Raw genomic sequence first — 16,697 nt, forward strand, 5'->3', positions numbered from 1 at the left:
TGGGCAGGAAAGAGGTGGACAAGAGAGGGGAGCCGGGTTCCCGGGGGCCTAGGAGGTGTCCACAGGAGCCTCTCCCTCCCTGGGGCTGAGGACTCAGGCTTCCCTCCACTGGGTTCGCTTTCAGGGAGCCCCTCGGGGGAACTAGGCGGAAACACGAGGTTTCTGGGTCAGGACCGACCCACCGGGTGGGCCTGAGCCAGTTCCGCTCTGCCCTGGGGGATCCTTGAGCTGCTTAGACCCCTGCAGCCGGCCAGCCTCTCAGCAGACCAGACGCCTTCACCTTCACCCTCACCTGCCCGCAGGACACCTCTCCAACTCACCTTTTCCGCATCACTTCCCTCCTGCAGTGCTCACACCCACGCTCACCCCTCTCGCCTCTCACACATCCGCACCCCAAACCCCCACCTCACGCAACCCTCCCCGCACCTTAGAACACCCCTCCACAGCGCCCTCACGCGCGCACCTTTCGCACATCGTTCAGCCTCCCTGGCTGACACTCAAGATGTCCCCACCCTCACTCACGTCACCTTTGCACCTTCACACGGCCCCCACGACCTCTCGCCTTCACCCACCTCCCTGACCTGCCCCGCCACGCTGTCGCGCTCCGGCGTCCCCCCCACGGGCCTCCGCCGCGCCTCCTCCCTGTCCCCGGGCGCTCGCCCCCCAGCGCTCGCTGCCCTCACCCCCCATTGTCTCGGCCTCTCTCTGGGACCCCACTCCTTTCCCCTCCCCTCCCGGCCCCGGCCCCGCCCCGGCCTCGGCGCCCCGCCCCCGGGCGGGCAGGGGGCGGGGCGCGGGGGGCGGGGCGGGCGGCGCGGGCGGTGCAGGTGCCGGGCCCGGAGCGAGCGGCGGCGGCGGCGGCGGCGGCACCATGGGCCGGGCCCGGCGCTTCCAGTGGCCGCTGCTGCTGCTATGGGTGGCCGCGGCGGGGCCAGGTAGGGTCGGGGGCCGGGGTCGGCCGGCAGGGCTGGGGAGGGGGGGCGCGCCGCGGTGACAGCCCGGTCGCCGCGGGGCCGCAGAGGCCGAACAATGCGCTCGGGGCCAGGCCGGGCCCCCTCCCCGGGACAAAGCGCAGCGCGGGCCGGGAGCCGGGAGCCGCGGGCGGGGGAGGGGGCGCGGGCCCCGGCCGCCTTGCCGCAGCCCCCCCACCCCGCACAGGCCCCGATCTCCGCGGGGACAAAGGGCCCGAGACACCCCCTCCCAAGAAGCCCGCCTTCTCCCGGCCGGTCCCGCTGCCCTTCTGTCCGGTCTTGCGACCCCCTGTCCGCCCCCGTCTGGATCCCTCTCTCTCTCCTTGTATTCCTACCCTTGTCCTCTGTCCCTCAGTCTTGAAGTCCTGTCCCTCTTTCTGTCTGTTCCCCTTTCTCCTTGCCTCCGGATTCCCCATCTCTCCATCCTGCCTTTGTCCCCCACCTTTGTCCCCTGGTCTCTGTCCCCTTTTCCTAGGTCAGTCTGCCCCCTCCCCATCATCCCTATTCACCCTGATCTCTTCCCCTGTATTTCTGCCCTCCCTCTCTGCCCCCATTCTCCATCTCTGCTCCTGTCTTGCTGTCACCCTGGTTCTGTCTGTCCCTTTTTCTCTGTCCCTCATCTGCCCCATCCTCTTTTCTCTCTGTCCCCTATCTTTCTGTCACCCATTTCTCTAGCCCCCCTCTGTCACCTATCTCCCTCATATCTCCTTCTGTCTGTCCCACTGTCTTCCTGTCCCCTGTCTCTGCCTCCTCTCTCTTCCCATTAAACGTCCATCCCAGGATTCTCCATCCCCATCCTTCATTCCTCCATCTCTGATCCCTCTGTGCCCTGGAGAGGAATTGAGTCAAACAGGACAGCCTAAGGAGCCCTGCGGGGAACGGGCCGTGTGCATGTGTGTAGGCAAGGGGGAATGGAGAACCTTGGCATGTGGGCAGACACGTGGATTCAGCAAATGCCTCCCCAAACTGTCCCCACCCATTCACACACCCAGGCCATGACTTATAGAGCCCCCTCCAGGACATCCAGGGAGCCATCAACACACCCTTATAACACACTGTGGGAAGCCAGAGACCCTCAAGAGAGGGTGACCCTGAGGCTGGGGACAAGGTCAGGAAATGTCACCCAAACACTCACAGTCTCATACTGTGTGTGTCTTAAACCTACCATGGATTACCCCTTCCCTGGCAGGTTGATCCACTTTGGGGGGAAACAGATGATTGGATGGTGGCTGGGCAAAACCTGGAAGGCTTGATGTACCACAGGGATTTGGGAGAGGAATTATAACCAGGTGGCACAAAGCTGGGGACCTGCATTTAAGTCCTGGCTCTTGCCAATTGCCATAATACCTATCCCCCACCTCTCGGCTTCAGTTGCCTTTTCTGTAAAGTGAGGATGTTGAACTCAGTGACCTGAAAGGGAATGCCTGCTTGGTTGTGAAGGGCCTTCCAGCAAGTTGAGTGCCATGACACTTTCCTCCATCCAAGGTTTCAGGCAGAGCCTCCCTCACCTCTGGACAAGGTATGGGGTGAAGCTGATCTCACATACTCTGCCTTTCTTCTGTAGTCTTCTGTGGTTCCTTCTTAACTTTTATCAGTATCTCCTTTCTTTGCAACAGACATGCCCCAATTTCCCAGATGACAGCTTTGGTACTTTAGCTGCATTTCCATCAATTTTTAATTTGCTTTATTTTTTTTTAGGCTGAAAACCAGATTCATAGGCTCTTGGAACCATTGAATCCAGTAAATAAAGAATCTGTGTATTTAGAATGTTGACATCTTTAGGATTCTAGAATCTGGAAGTCTTTAGAACCCTGATACCTTTCAAGTTCTAGAACCTCGGTGTTAGTATTGTAGAATCTTGACATCTTTAAAATCCTGAAGCATGTCAGAGTTCTTGGATCTTGATCTCTCTGCCTTGAAGAATTCTTGACTGTTTAGAATCATGGGATTTGAGATTCTCTGAATCAAAATGTGGCCTCAGTTGACCACCTTCTCAGTTCAAGATTCCTTTCTCCAACGCTTCCAGCACTTTTGGGAGACAGCTAAGCCTTATCCATAGTTTGATTTTAAAGTCCCTCCTTCCTGTCACCCTAATCTTCTCTGTAAATGTCCTCTAAATTACATGGTGCAGGGCTTTACAAGGGGAGAGCAAGCTTGGTATCTTGGGAAGAACTCTAGGCTAGGAGCTAAGGAGCTGTGTCCCAGCCTCGCCCAGTTCATTGGTATAGTTTTGTCAGTCTCTGTCCTCTCTGAGCCTCACATTCCCCTTCTGTAGAGCCTGGGGCAGGGAGCTGGGGCACATGGCCTCCAAGGGCCCTGCCTGCTTTCCTTTTCATTGGATATTTCTGAATGGTCTTGGCCATCAAGTTGTAGACGGCGTCAGTGGTCTCCACATTCCTCCTTAGTCCCTGCTTTCCTCTCTCACTTTACTTAGCCAGCAGGAACCGGAATGGGAGATGGAGTCTGTCTGTACCCTTTCAAAAATGTATTTGCTCTTTCCTGGCTTATTTATCTGCTAAGAATACCAGAAGAAGGTGGTGAGATTCATGGCAAAAGAAAGAAGGGTCCAAGATGAGCAGAGGAGAGGAAGTGAGAAAGAGCTGAATTGCCTGCCCAGAGATGCATACAGGGAGAAACAGAGAGCCACAGCCCAGAAACTGGGCAGAACAGAAAGAAGCAACCAGATCTGCAGATACCAAGAAAGAATAAAGAGGCTGTTCGGAGTTGGGGAGCCTGTGGAGGGGGAGCTTGTGATCCCGAATAATGTTTCTCTCCCAGGGTGACTCACTTTTCCCTGCTAAAGTTCTGACCAGCCATTCTGAAAACAGGGGGATCCTCCCCTCATTGTGAGTCACCCCCCAAGGGACAGGTCCTGGGAGATTTCTATCACTGACCCCCACCCACCCCTGAGCTGGATGCTTGAGTCCCCAGCCTGGGGGTGGGGGTCAGGTTCCACCATGGATTTCAAGACCTTAGATAGAGCAGGGGTGGGTTAATGTCGTGCGAGCCTGGCCTGTCCCCGTCTTGGGGAACACAAAGGCAGCTTTCTTTCTCTGGCTTGGTGGGGGGGTTGGAGTCAGTTAGACCCGCCAGCATCTAATGGCCTGTGGCACCAGGACCCAAGCACCCATGGTCTTAGCTTACGCAGACCCCAGGCCCATCAGAACCAAGCACCCATGCTCTTCTGCATACACCCAGTGGGCCAAGGGGGCAGGGGCAGAGCCTGGGCTTCTCCGGGAAGGGAGTGCATAGAGGGCACTCAGGGTGGAGGATCAGACAGGGGGTGCTCAGTGCAGGCTTGCACCCTTCCGGGAGCAGGAATTTATCCCCCAACCCCATGCCAAGGGTGAGTCCTCCAAAGGACTCCCCGCCTCCTTTCTGGGCATGAGGCCTGGAATCTAGGGAGTCCCGAATATCCCTGGAACGCGGGGGCCACAGGGAAGACTTTGTGTGTGAGGCTGCTGACTCACCCCAACGCCCCCACCTGATGCTTGGGTCCCCAGAGAGAAGGGAGACAAAGAACTGAGGAGGACAGGACTGTGATTCTGGAGGTTGGGGGCTGTGGACCTGGAATTGGAAGTTTCCAGGAAAGGAGAGGCTGGGGACCTGGACCTCGGGCCTGAGGGAGAAGGGCTGGGTCCTGGGATGCCTGGGTCTGATGGAGGAGGAGTTGGGTCCTAGACCCCTGGGTCTGATGGAGGAGGGGCCAGGGGTTCGGACTCCTGAGTCTGAAGGAGGAGGACTGGGACCTGGACCTCTGGGCCTGAGGGAGGAGGACTGGGTCCTGGGATCTGTGGGTCTGATGGAGAAGGAGTTGGGTCCTGGAGCCCTGGGTTGGAGGGAGGAGGGGCTAGGGTTTAGACCCCTGGGTCTGAGGGAGGAGGGGCCAGGGGTTCAGACTCCTGAGTCTGAGGGAGGAGGACTGGGGTCTGGACTCCTGGTTCTGAAGGAGGAGAGGGTTGGGAGTCCATACTTCTCGGTCTCAAGGGTGGAAGGGTACCGATTCGACTCCTGGGTCCTGAGAGAAGAAAGGACTGGGTGGGGGGCCCACTCCAGGTTTCCAAAGGAGGAGGGGCTGGGACCCTGATGCCTAGGTCCTGCGAATACAGGCGCCTTTACAAGGCTGAGCTGGGGAAGAATTGATGCTTTGTGCAAGGATGTTCGGACTCCGCCATTGATGGGGGGCTGGGGGGGGGGTTCAGTCAGGACGCAGGGATGTACCACCTCCCTAGGGGAGGAAGGGGGGAAGGAGGCAAGATGCCAGGAGCCCCCTGGGGAGCGGATACAGGGAGGGTGGCAGTGACCTTCCCAGAACTGTGACCTTGAGACTCCCTTGGGTATTCGCTGACTCAGGACCCAGGAAGTGCTCCCCCCACCTCGCTTATTCTCCGTGGAAACATCCACCAGCTGTGTACTCTGGACCCCTGGCTCCTGGGTCCAGAGGAGGAGGGGCTGGAGGCTCAGACTTCTGGTTTTGAAGGGGGAGAAGGCTGGGGGTTCAGACTCCTGGGTGCTGAAGGAGGAGGGGCTGGGACCTGGACGGCTGGAGCCTGGGAGAGGAGGAGGTTGGGAGCTAGATTTCTGGGCCTAAAGGAGGAAGAGGGGCGCAGACTCCTGGAAGCTGATGGAGGGGCTGGGAACCTGGACTCCTTGGTCCCGAGAAAGGAGTGTTGGGGAGCTGGACTCTGGGTCTAAGGACAGAGGATGCCAGGTTCCTGGGTGTCTCTACACATCACCTGCTCAGCCATTCTTTCCCAAACCCTCCCCTGTCCCTTTTTTCAGGCACCATCCCCATGACGACTCCTGGCTGTCAACACAGTTTAAAGGGCCAGTGCCCCAGTCCCAAAAGCTCAGCCCCTCTCTGACCAGAAAGGCCCGCCCCCCACCACCCCCCAACCCCCAAAACAAAAGCTCCTGGGATATTAATATTCCAGGCACAGACACTGTTGGTTACTGACTCCTCAGGAGGGGGAGGGAATAAAACAAAAGCCCCCCACCCTCACCCCATGTGCACCCTCAAGCAGAGAACAGTGGATAGATGGGGGGGGGGTGCAGATCCAGAGGTCCCAGTAGCTCCCAGGAGATGGTGAGTTTTGTCACTGACCTGCCTGAGACCCCCCCAAGCCTCATTCTCCACATCTGTAGGATGGGGGGCTAGCATTAGACTAGCTCTGAGGTCCAGGACCCATGGGTAAGCTTCTAGATACTTTTTAAAGCACCAGAACTTGCAGGCCCATTTCCCCAAGCGTGGGGGTCTTCCAGGAGCCTCCCCGAGCTGCAGGCACCCAGCTGATCCCTATGAGGCAGGCACTGGCATCATCTGCATTTTACAGAGTGGGTGATCTAGACTCCAGAAGGTTAGCACACTTGCTCAAGGTCACACAGATGGCACATGGTGGAACTGAGGTCAACCCGGGGTTTAAGATGAGACTAATGAAGTCCCAAAGGCTCCGTGAGGCTGAAATGAGATCCCGTCAGACACAGGCCCTTCATTCAGCAAGCTCCCCAGGTACTCACCAAGGGTCAGGCATGCACTGGGCACTGGAGTGCAGCAGCAAACCCAGTGGGTTACCTCTCTGGCTTCGTGGAGTATACAGGGATGGGGGACAAACAGATAATATAACAGTCAGCAGGTCACTCAGTGACATTATTCTAGAAGATATAGACCAGTGGGGAGGAACTAGAGAGTGTTCTGGAAATGAGGGGACAAGAAGAGGTGAAGGTTGCTCTGCAGAGGTGTCCGAATTAGAACAGAAGGCAGCCCTGGGATGGTGGAGGGGCAGGAAAGAACATTCCAGACAGAGGCACGAGCATGTGCAAAGGCCTGGGAGTGGGAGCAAGGGACCTCGAGGCCAGTGAGCACAGTGAGCATCGAAGTACAGGAGAGCCATGGCCAGGGAGCCGAGACAAGGGCCATGTACGACCTCGAAGGCCCAGGGAAGGGGTGGATTTTATTCCTAGTGTAATGGGCAGCCCTCAGAGGGTTTGTGTTGTTTTTGGCACCCGGGGTTGAATCCAGGGGTGCTTAACCTCTGAGCCACATCCCCAACCTTTTTTTTATCTTTTATTTTGAAACAGCGTCTCACTTAGTCGCTTAGAGCCTCACTAAGTTGCTGAGGCTGGCCTTGAACTGGTTACCCTCCTGCCTCAGCCACACAAGTTGCTGGGATTACATGCAAGCGCCACCATGCCCACCCTCAGAGGGTTTTTTGTTTGGTTGGTTGTTGTGCTGGGCATTGAACCAGGATCTTGCGCATGAGAGGCAAACGCTTTATGAAAGACCTACATCCTCCTAGTCCCCAGCCTCCTGAAGGGCTTTAAGCAGAGAGGTGACTTGATCTGACTGTTTGAAAGTCCACTTGGCTTCTGTGTGGAAAATGGACTTGGAGGAGGCAGGCACAGGATCAGAGGGACCCACAAGTAGGCTCTCGAAGGGTCCTGGTGAGAAATGATGTTGGAGGAGGAGGGTGGCAGGAGAGGTAGACAGAAGTAAGTAGATTTGGTTATGTTTGGGGGTAAAATGGACAGATATTGCTGATGGACAGAGTGTTGGGGTGAGAAAAAGGAAGGGACTATGGGTAATTTTTAGATGTTTTTGGGCTGAGCAACTGGGTGGATGGTTGTCACATTTATTGAGGTTATAAAAACTTGGGGAAGAATTTTTTATTTGGGGTATGTTAAGTTTGACAGTCCAGGAGGTGTTGGCAAATAAAAAATAAAAGAAAGAAAGAAAAAAGAAAAGAAACAAATACCAAACTTGACACCCCAATGAAATACTGGGTTAAAAGTGTTATCCTCAGTGCTGGGGTTGTGGCTCAGTGGTAGAGCACTCGCCTAGCATGCGTGAAGCACTGGGTTTGATCCTCAGCACCATATAAATGTAAAATAAAGATATTGTGTCTACCTAAAACTTAAGAATAGATACTTTTTAAAAAAAGTGTTATTCTCTGGGCTGGGGTTGTGGCTCAGTGGTAGAGTGCTTGCCTAGCATATGTGAGGCCCTGGATTCAATCCCCAGCACCACATAAAAATAAATAAAGTAAAAAAAATCCATTGACAACTAAAAAATATATTTTAAAAAAAGTGTTATCCTGATACATAAAAAGTCCAGAGTAGGAGTCCAGGGTTCTTGCTGCAGCTCCACATCTTCACCAGAGACCCAGACATCTTCTGGCTCTTGGTTCCACCAGTCCTATTGCTCCTATCCTCATGGCACAAGATGACTACCAGAATTCTATGCATCACATCCTAGTTCCAGGTGGTATGACAGTGAACCAGTAGAAAAAGGATTTGTTCCCTTGTTCAGGAAGGAGACACAACACTTTTGCTTATATCCAATGGGACAGAAGTTTTTCACATAGCTCATCTAGCTGCAAGGGAGACAGAAAATAACACTTTCTGCTGGGTATAGAGCAACCATAAAATACAATCAGGGTTCTTTTACTGGGCAGAATGGATGTTTGGACAGGAAGCCAGCAGTCTCTTATTTCTATCCTGCAGAATTCATCTTTTCAACCCCTTGACCCCCAAATTAGGTTACCTATCCTCTTAACAGGAAAATCACACTTTGATGAGATATTTCATTGATTTGTGTATACTTCCCCATTACCTAAAGGCTTTCCAGGGTAGGGGGCCTCATCTCTGGGTACCTAGTCCCTGAAACCTACTAGATGCTCAGCAAATACTCAATTGAATGAACAAAATCCTGAAACAAAATGTAAGAGACATGGATAGTTAACTGGCATTTAAAGACAACCAAATGTGATCATTTTCCTGCTTTGAGACCTCACTGACCTTTAGGATAAAAGACTTATCATTTGCAATCCATCAGGAGCATGTCCCACAGCCCATGGCCAACACTGGACACTGTACCCACCAGCCAGGAGTGGATATGGATGCAGGATATGGAACCAGGGAGACCAGGTGCAGATCCTGGCTCTGACACCCTTGGCTGTGACTGTGGGCAACTCATTCCGTCTCTCTGGGCCAATTTTCTTACCTGTAAAATTGGAACTGGGACTTGAGGCCCTGTGTTTAATCCTTAGCCTTAATTAATTAATTAATTTTAGAAAATGGAAATTGGGAAAAATGGGGATTGAAAATAGCGCATAACTTATACAAGTATTGTGAAAATCAAATGGAAAATATGTAGGTAATGACCTTTAACACAGGGCCTAGCACAGCAGTGACCTGATCATAAGCAGTAGTTGCAGTAGTTGTTCTTACTTTGAAGAGGACAATGATGGTGATGGCAATGCTACTGCTGATTAGTCTTGGCTTTCCACTTTCCCTGTAGGCTATTTCCTCTGATAGTGTTAGAAATACTTTCCTTCCTCCCCTCCCCACCCGCAGTACTGGGAATTGAACCCAGGGCCTCACATGCACTAGGCAAGTGTCCTACCACTGAGCCACACCTCCCGCCCAACACTGCCTTTCTCACCCCACACTTTGTTCCTCTGATGATTATTCAGGGTAAGTTAACTGCTGTAATAAACAGGACCCCAAATCTCAATAGCTTAACAAAAAAGTGTATTTCTTGCCATGTCACTGTCCTGTATGGGAAGGTCACGGGGAACAGTCAGTCAGGGACTGGGGCTTCTTCTACCTTAACATTCTGTGTTCTTCTAAGCTCCCCAGAGTCATCTCCAGCCAGAGAGCCTGAAGGATTGTGAGGGAGATGGTTCAGGTGGGGAAGAAGTGTTTCTGTCTTCCACTTAGATCCCATTGGCCAGAAATCAGTCACATGGTTCCACCCAAGTGCAAAGGATGCTGGGAAAAGTACCATAAGTTTGTTAGGTATCCATTAACTTTACAGTGGAACCGACTTCCCCAAATTTAGTGGCTCAAAGCAACAACCACTCTTTTTGTTCATGACTCTGGGTCAGAATCTGGGTTGGGTGGGCAGACTTCTCTTGGTCTCAGCTGGATTCACCTGCATGGCTGTGGTCACCTGGTGATGCAGCTGGGGCTGGATGATCCAGAGTTGCTTCACGCCAGCAGAAGCTGGTTGGTGCTGGCTGCTGGCTCACTTTCTCTAGCCATGTGGGATCTTTCCCTTCCACAGGGCTAGTTGTGGTATCTTCACCCAAGCAGCTCAGGGCAGCAGAGAGCACAAGTGGAAGTAGCAAGGCCTCTCCAGGGCCTGTTATTTATACAATATCACTTCTAGCAATTTCTGTTCATCATGCAAGTCACAGGCCTGCCCAGATTCAAGGAGGCAGAGTAGGAGGAGGAGGAGGAGCAGCAAGTGAATTTGCAAAGGACATATCCAGGAACGGGAAAAATATGATGGCCATCTTTGCAGACAAGCTACACTTGGTGCCCAAGTGTGAAAGATGGGATGTGGTGAATACATCAGCCTCCCACGCCTGTGAATGCTGGCTCCCTCTTTAAGATCCAGATTCAATGGAGTTTTCTCCCAGTGTCTACTGTGACCACCCATCTCCCTGGGCGGTTCTAGTCTCCCCTTCTCTGGGTTCCCAGTGTGTCCTGTGTTGCCACACTAGGCATATACCCTAGATCTTGCTCAGGTCCTCTAGAGAACAGAATTTTCCCCAGGTCTCTAGATGGCAGGAAATGTTGGTGGAATGAACTGAAGGAGAGGGGAAGAAGGATTGGAGGGTTGGATGGAAGAGGAAAGAAGAAAGAAAAAAAATTGAACTGCAGCCTTCAGGGAGTCTCTTGCCTCTCTGTCTCCTGGTCCAGGTTCCGGGCAAGAAGTACAGACAGAGAATGTGACGGTGGCTGAGGGCGGGGTGGCAGAGATCACCTGCCGTCTGCACCAGTATGATGGGTCTATAGTTGTCATACAGAACCCAGCACGGCAGACGCTCTTCTTCAATGGCACCCGTGGTGAGTGCTGGGGCCTGGGCTCCTGTATCCCCAAAGAGGACACTGCTGAGTCTGGAGGGAGGAAGGCTCTGGGGACCTGCACACCCAGCCCTGCAGGCAAGAAGGCCTGAATAACCTGGGTCCCCAAAGGGATAAATAGATGGACACCTCAGACTCAGGTATGGCTGGAGAAGAGGCAGAGGGCTGCACTTGGAACACCTGGGGCAGGGAGTGGAGGGGGTGGGGGGGTAGGCTTGAGGCCAGAACTCCTGGAGCTCACGCCTTCTCTCCCCTCTCTCTAGCCCTGAAGGACGAGCGTTTCCAGCTTGAGGAGTTCTCCCCGCGCAGGGTGAGGATCCGGCTCTCAGATGCCCGCCTGGAAGACGAAGGGGGTTACTTCTGCCAGCTCTACACGGAGGATACCCACCACCAGATTGCCACACTCACCGTGCTAGGTAATGGCTCCCCTCCTCAGACCCAGGCCCTCCTCTTTCTCCTCTGCTTCTCCTTCATCCTGAGACTTTTTTTTTTTTTTTTTGTACCGGGGATTGAACTCAGGGGCACTTAACCACTGAGCCACATCCCCAGCCCTATTTTGTATTTATTTAGAGACAGGGTCTCACTGAGTTATTCAGCGCCTTGCTTTTTGCTGAGTCTGACTTTGAACTCACGATCCTCCTGCCTCAGCCACCGGGCCAGGCCCCTGGTTGTTTTTAACCTCTGGTCATCTGGCTCCAGGAGATACGGCCGGCCTTCCTGACTAGTCTCTGCATTTGACTCCTGACACCTGGAACCCAGGCTCCCTTTGGTCCCTGGGATCTGGCAGCCTGGTTGCCTTGAGCCTACTTCGTTCTCTCCTAACCCCCTTCTCCTTGCGGCAGTGGCCCCGGAGAATCCAGTGGTGGAGGTCCGAGAGCAGGCGGTGGAGGGCGGAGAGGTGGAGCTCAGCTGCTTAGTTCCACGGTCGCGACCTGCCGCAGTCCTGCGCTGGTACCGGGACCGCAAAGAACTGAAAGGTAGGTACCCAAGGCTGGATGCCAGAGAGGGGTGGGACTTGAGAAAGGGCGGGGCTTAGGAAGAATGCTCATTTAATGTGGGCGGGGCCCAGAGAAAAGTGCACACGGTTCTGACAACTAGCCCTTCAATATGCAGCTATTGAATGAACTGATGGATGCGATATGGGAGTGAAAGAGGAAGGGACATTGGGAAGATGCACTTGAGCCCCTGGTTTGGGGAGGATTTGGAGGGAAAGAGGTGGGGCCTTTGGGTGGGGCGGAGCTTGGCAAATAGCCTATTTAAGGATTGGTGAGGGGGGCGGAGCCGAAATCCTGGCCTGACAGTGTCTCTGGTGTGGCGTGGCAGGAGTGAGCAGCGGCCAGGAAAATGGCAAGGTCTGGAGCGTGGCTAGCACAGTGCGGTTCCGTGTGGACCGCAAAGACGACGGCGGTATTGTCATCTGTGAGGCACAGAATCAAGCGCTGCCCTCTGGACACAGCAAGCAGACGCAGTATGTGCTGGACGTGCAGTGTAAGTGCCCAGCAGGCAGGGTCCTGGGGGGTCCCCACACCAGCCAGCCACCAGCATGATGGGGAAACCACTCCTCCTTCTTCCTTCTGCTCTCAGATTCTCCCACAGCCCGTATCCATGCCTCCCAGGCCGTGGTGAGGGAGGGAGACACGTTGGTGCTCACGTGTGCTGTCACGGGGAACCCCAGGTGAGCTCTAAAGCCCAAGACTCCTATCCTTAGAAGAGGGATAGGGGCATAGACACCTGAGTTTCAGGAATGAACAGCCTCAGCGAACAGGACTTGGGGTTCAGACTTCTGAGTCCAGAAGGAGAAGAGGGTCTGGGGACCCATACTCCTGGATCCCAAGGAAGGAGGCTCTGGAGCCCCGGGCTCTTGGGTTCTCAGGATGCAAGGGACTGGAAGGGCTAATTCTTGAGACCTGGGTGACAATAGAAGCTGGGCCCAGGACTTGGTTTTCCAAAAAGGAAAGAGCATGGTGACAATGGAAGCTGGGCCTGGGACTTGCTTTTCCAGAAAGCAAGGGGCTAGTGGGAGCCTCTTAACTGGAGGTCTGGGCGGCGTTAGCTGCATGTCTAGAGAATTCTGAGAAGCAGACTTGGGTGCTGGCATGGGGTCCTAACTTTGCCTATAATTTACCCCTGCCCAGGCCAAACCAGATCCGCTGGAACCGTGGGAATGAGTCTCTCCCAGAGAGGGCCGAGGCTCTGGGGGAGACTCTCACGCTGCCTGGCCTAGCTTCAGCGGATAATGGCACCTACACTTGCGAGGCGTCCAACAAACATGGCCACGCGAGGGCGCTCTACGTGCTGGTAGTCTATGGTGAGGGCAGGCTGCGGCATGCCTGGGGGCGGGACTCAGGGCAGGGGCGGGGCGTTTAGGGGCGGGGCTTGGTGAAGAGCTCTTAGTAGACTTATTACAACTGGGGGGCCAGACGGGGTTCGAATTCAGCTCTGCCTTACTTTCCTCCTGGGTAAAGTGGAAATAGACAATATCCCCCACCTCACTGAGTGGTTAAGATTTTATGAACTAAATATGTTAAGCGATTGGAATGCCCCCCCACCGGCACAACATAGGTTGTATGTTTAGCACTTATTACCCTATAACAGGCCCCAGCTGAGAACTTTAAATACCCGGAGCATTTTAGGCGAAGTGGGAAGGGTCCTGTTGCTTGGACATTCTCTGGTGGGGGAAGGTGTCCTCTGCAGGACTGAGTCAAAGAAAAGGGATGTACTGTCTATCCTCTGGGGAATGGAGGAAGAGGTGGGAGGGAGGGCAGGAATTGGGATCAGGCAATGTACAAAACAACAAGTATTCTTAAAGGAAGGGACATCTGGAAAGAGGGGAACCATGAGAGGGGACTACAAGGTAGCAGTAATTTTGAGGGGCAGGGTACATAAGGAGAGAGGTTATAAGCAGTGTGAGCTTAAGAGTTTGGCAGCGATGGAACCATTCTCTGATGACCTGGGCCTGCTCCGTCTCTCTGGCAGACCCTGGTGCCGTGGTAGAGGCTCAGACGTCGGTTCCCTACGCCATTGTGGGCGGCATCCTGGCACTGCTGGTGTTTCTGATCATATGTGTGCTAGTGGGCATGGTCTGGTGCTCTGTACGACAGAAGGGTGAGTGGGGGCGGGGCCTGAATTCAAGGAAGGGTGTGTGGGTTGTGGGATTCGGAAGGGGCGGAGCCTAGAGCTCAGATTCAAAAGAGGGCGGGCTTAGAGGCAGCGTGAGGGGGCGGGGCCTCAACCTAGCTTCGAAATCAGGCGGAGATGCCAAAGGGGTCGTCTTGGTCTAGGACTCTGAAAAGGGTGAGATTTAGAAGCCCAATTAAAGGCAGGGATTTGAATAAAACAACTTATCTTCCTGATTGCTGGATTCATTGGGAGCACAGCAAGGGCACACCACCAAGTATAGGGCTAGGGTGGATCTTTCCATGAACTTTTGGAGCCTTCCTAATTCTGCTTTTACCTCCTTCTCTGCCACTGTTTTGCTCGTCACCGTTGCTATTCCCCCTCCTGTATGTTCCATTTCTCCCTCCTCTTTCACTGGTGTCTGTCTTGTTTGTCTTCCTATCTCCATATATTTCTTTACATCTCCTGGACCCACATGTATGTCCCCACTGCCCTGGGGTCTGTCACCCCTCAGGCTCCTATCTGACCCACGAGGCCAGTGGCTTGGACGAGCAGGGAGAAGCAAGAGAAGCCTTCCTCAATGGCAGTGACGGACACAAGAGGAAAGAAGAATTCTTCATCTGACCCTACCCCCACCCCAGGCCTGGACCTAGGCTGGGGTCCCCCCACTGCCAGCTGCAAGGAACCAGCAAAGACATTTACCAGAGTCTGGGATGGTGGGCTTCTCCCCCTCACCACTAACACCTCAGACGCTTGGGCAGGGATGGGGGTGTTGGATGCCTGGCCAGAAGTGAGGGCCCAGAGGTCTGGGTCCTCCCCAGGCAGGGGCCAAAGGTCCAGATCCCCCAAGTCCAGAGAGGGCAGTAGGGATTGGGTTGGGGGAAGATAACTGGGGGAAGGCCATGGCCCTCAGGCTACAGAACCAGGTCTTGTGGGGAGGGGGTCAGATTCTGGGAACCGTGGGGTGGGCAGGGAAGGGGAACACAGATTTCTTTGGGGGTCCCAGACCCCACGCCAGCCATTGTAAGAGTTCCACAGAGCTCTGGGCACCTCTTTGCAAAGCCATGTTTGCACGGTGGGAGGAGGGGTGGGGGGAGGGTTTGGAAACAGGGATTCTGTGTCTTTGTGTCATAACTTTGATGGGGGCAGTGAGGGAGACAGCCCCGACCCGACCCTTATCTCCAACCCCGCTTCCCCAGGTTCCTGGGCTCCCCTTCCCTCCACCTCCTCCTCTACCCCTGTCCCACCCATATTTGTCTTTCCACCCCCTCCTGGGGGGGCCTTCCCCATCTCTCCTCCAGGCCCCCCGGGGAGAGGGAAAGGAGTTTGGGGGGATGTGTGGTCTCTATGGTTTTATATATAATATATTAAAAAAATCAAAAATCTGTATGAAAATATCAGATTGCACCCCTCCCCCCACTCCTGGCTTTTGGCCCCTTTTTCTTGTTTTAAAAAACACACACATTTTTGTACGGGGCGGGGAGGGGAACTGGGAGGGGGTTTGGCAATCCCACTAACCACCATTAAACTGAGGAGAGAACAAGTGTTGGGGTGGCTGTGTGTCTGTCACTCTGACATTAATCTCCAGGGAAACTTTCACTTGCATCTCATCCTGTCCCTGTCCTGCTCAAAACCTCTCCTTAGCTAGATCAATCAAAGCCCTTTAGTCTAATATCTCATTTATCTAAATTGTAGATGTATTATTTGAACTTTAGATTACAATATAACCGCTTACCAAAAAAAAAAAATAATAACCTCTTACAAACCAGGGTGTGTGCCTGTAGGCTCAGCTACTCTGAAGCTAAGTAGGAGGATTGTCTGAGCCCAAGAGTTCAAGACCAGCCTAAGCCTTAAAAACAAAACTAGGGGCTGGGGTTGTGGCTCAGTGGTAGAGCACTTGCCTAGTATGTGTGAGGCACTAGGTTTGATCCTCAGCACCACATAAAAATAAGTAAAATAAAGGTCCATTGACAACTAAAAAAAAAAAAATTAAAAAACAAAACAAAACAACTAACCTCCATCAATGTGCCAGGTGTTGCTTAAATTCTGTAAAGTTCAGGGTGAATAAGACAGGCAAATGCTAGGTATTATAGGTAGTTTAGCATGTAATGCCAGATTCGTGGGACCCCAATAGACCTCCAGGAGCAGAATCTGATGCAATCACACAAGAGTCGTTATTGCAAGCTCGAGCCTGGACTCACAACCATTCCACACATTCACTGGCAGGAACAAGTTGGGTAGGGGTGATTGGTTAGTACAAGAGGGGGATTCCTTTGAACTGACTGGTTTAAGCCACGAGGGGAATACATGCTAAACGACAGGGTTTCCCAACATGTTATCAACTACCATAAACTACTGGGGGGTCATCTGGCATCCCAAGTATTTTCCCTGTCTCATGCTGATTGGTGGTTGCTAGGGGGTTACTATGGGTCCTCACCTAGCCTGAGTCAGGTTGCAGATCTCTCCTATTATTTGCATTCAAACAACTCAGCAGGGTGGGTATGTGCCTAGGAGTGCTCTGTGGGTTTTTCCAAGGACAAGGGTCATGCCCACTTCCTTGGACAAGCTTTGAGGTAGAAGCTTTTTTCAAAAATGGAGTCACATCAGTTTTTCAAGCACCAATCTGAAGTTTGATCCTGTTCTAGGTACTGAGCACCTAAAATGAAGACTCCATTTTTACCCTCATGAAGCTTTCCTGAGGAAAACATACTCTAACTGAGGAATTATACAATGTCAGAT

The 16,697-nt window shown here is 53.4% G+C and overlaps 1 protein-coding gene across 1 annotated transcript; it reads left to right on the top strand.

Moving 5' to 3' along the window:
• Positions 1 to 825: 825 nt before the first annotated feature.
• On the top strand, positions 826 to 15,279 carry Cadm4 (cell adhesion molecule 4). Its single transcript, XM_034637179.2, has 9 exons — positions 826 to 935; positions 10,677 to 10,823; positions 11,105 to 11,257; positions 11,684 to 11,818; positions 12,165 to 12,329; positions 12,426 to 12,516; positions 12,977 to 13,149; positions 13,818 to 13,946; positions 14,473 to 15,279. The coding sequence occupies exons 1-9, from the start codon at positions 872 to 874 to the stop codon at positions 14,580 to 14,582; spliced, it is 1,167 nt and encodes a 388-aa protein (XP_034493070.1). The 5' UTR covers positions 826 to 871; the 3' UTR covers positions 14,583 to 15,279.
• The last annotated feature ends 1,418 nt before the right edge of the window (positions 15,280 to 16,697 follow it).

This window comes from Marmota flaviventris, chromosome 18, assembly GCF_047511675.1.
Source record: "Marmota flaviventris isolate mMarFla1 chromosome 18, mMarFla1.hap1, whole genome shotgun sequence".
Classification (NCBI taxonomy): Eukaryota; Metazoa; Chordata; class Mammalia; order Rodentia; family Sciuridae; genus Marmota; species Marmota flaviventris.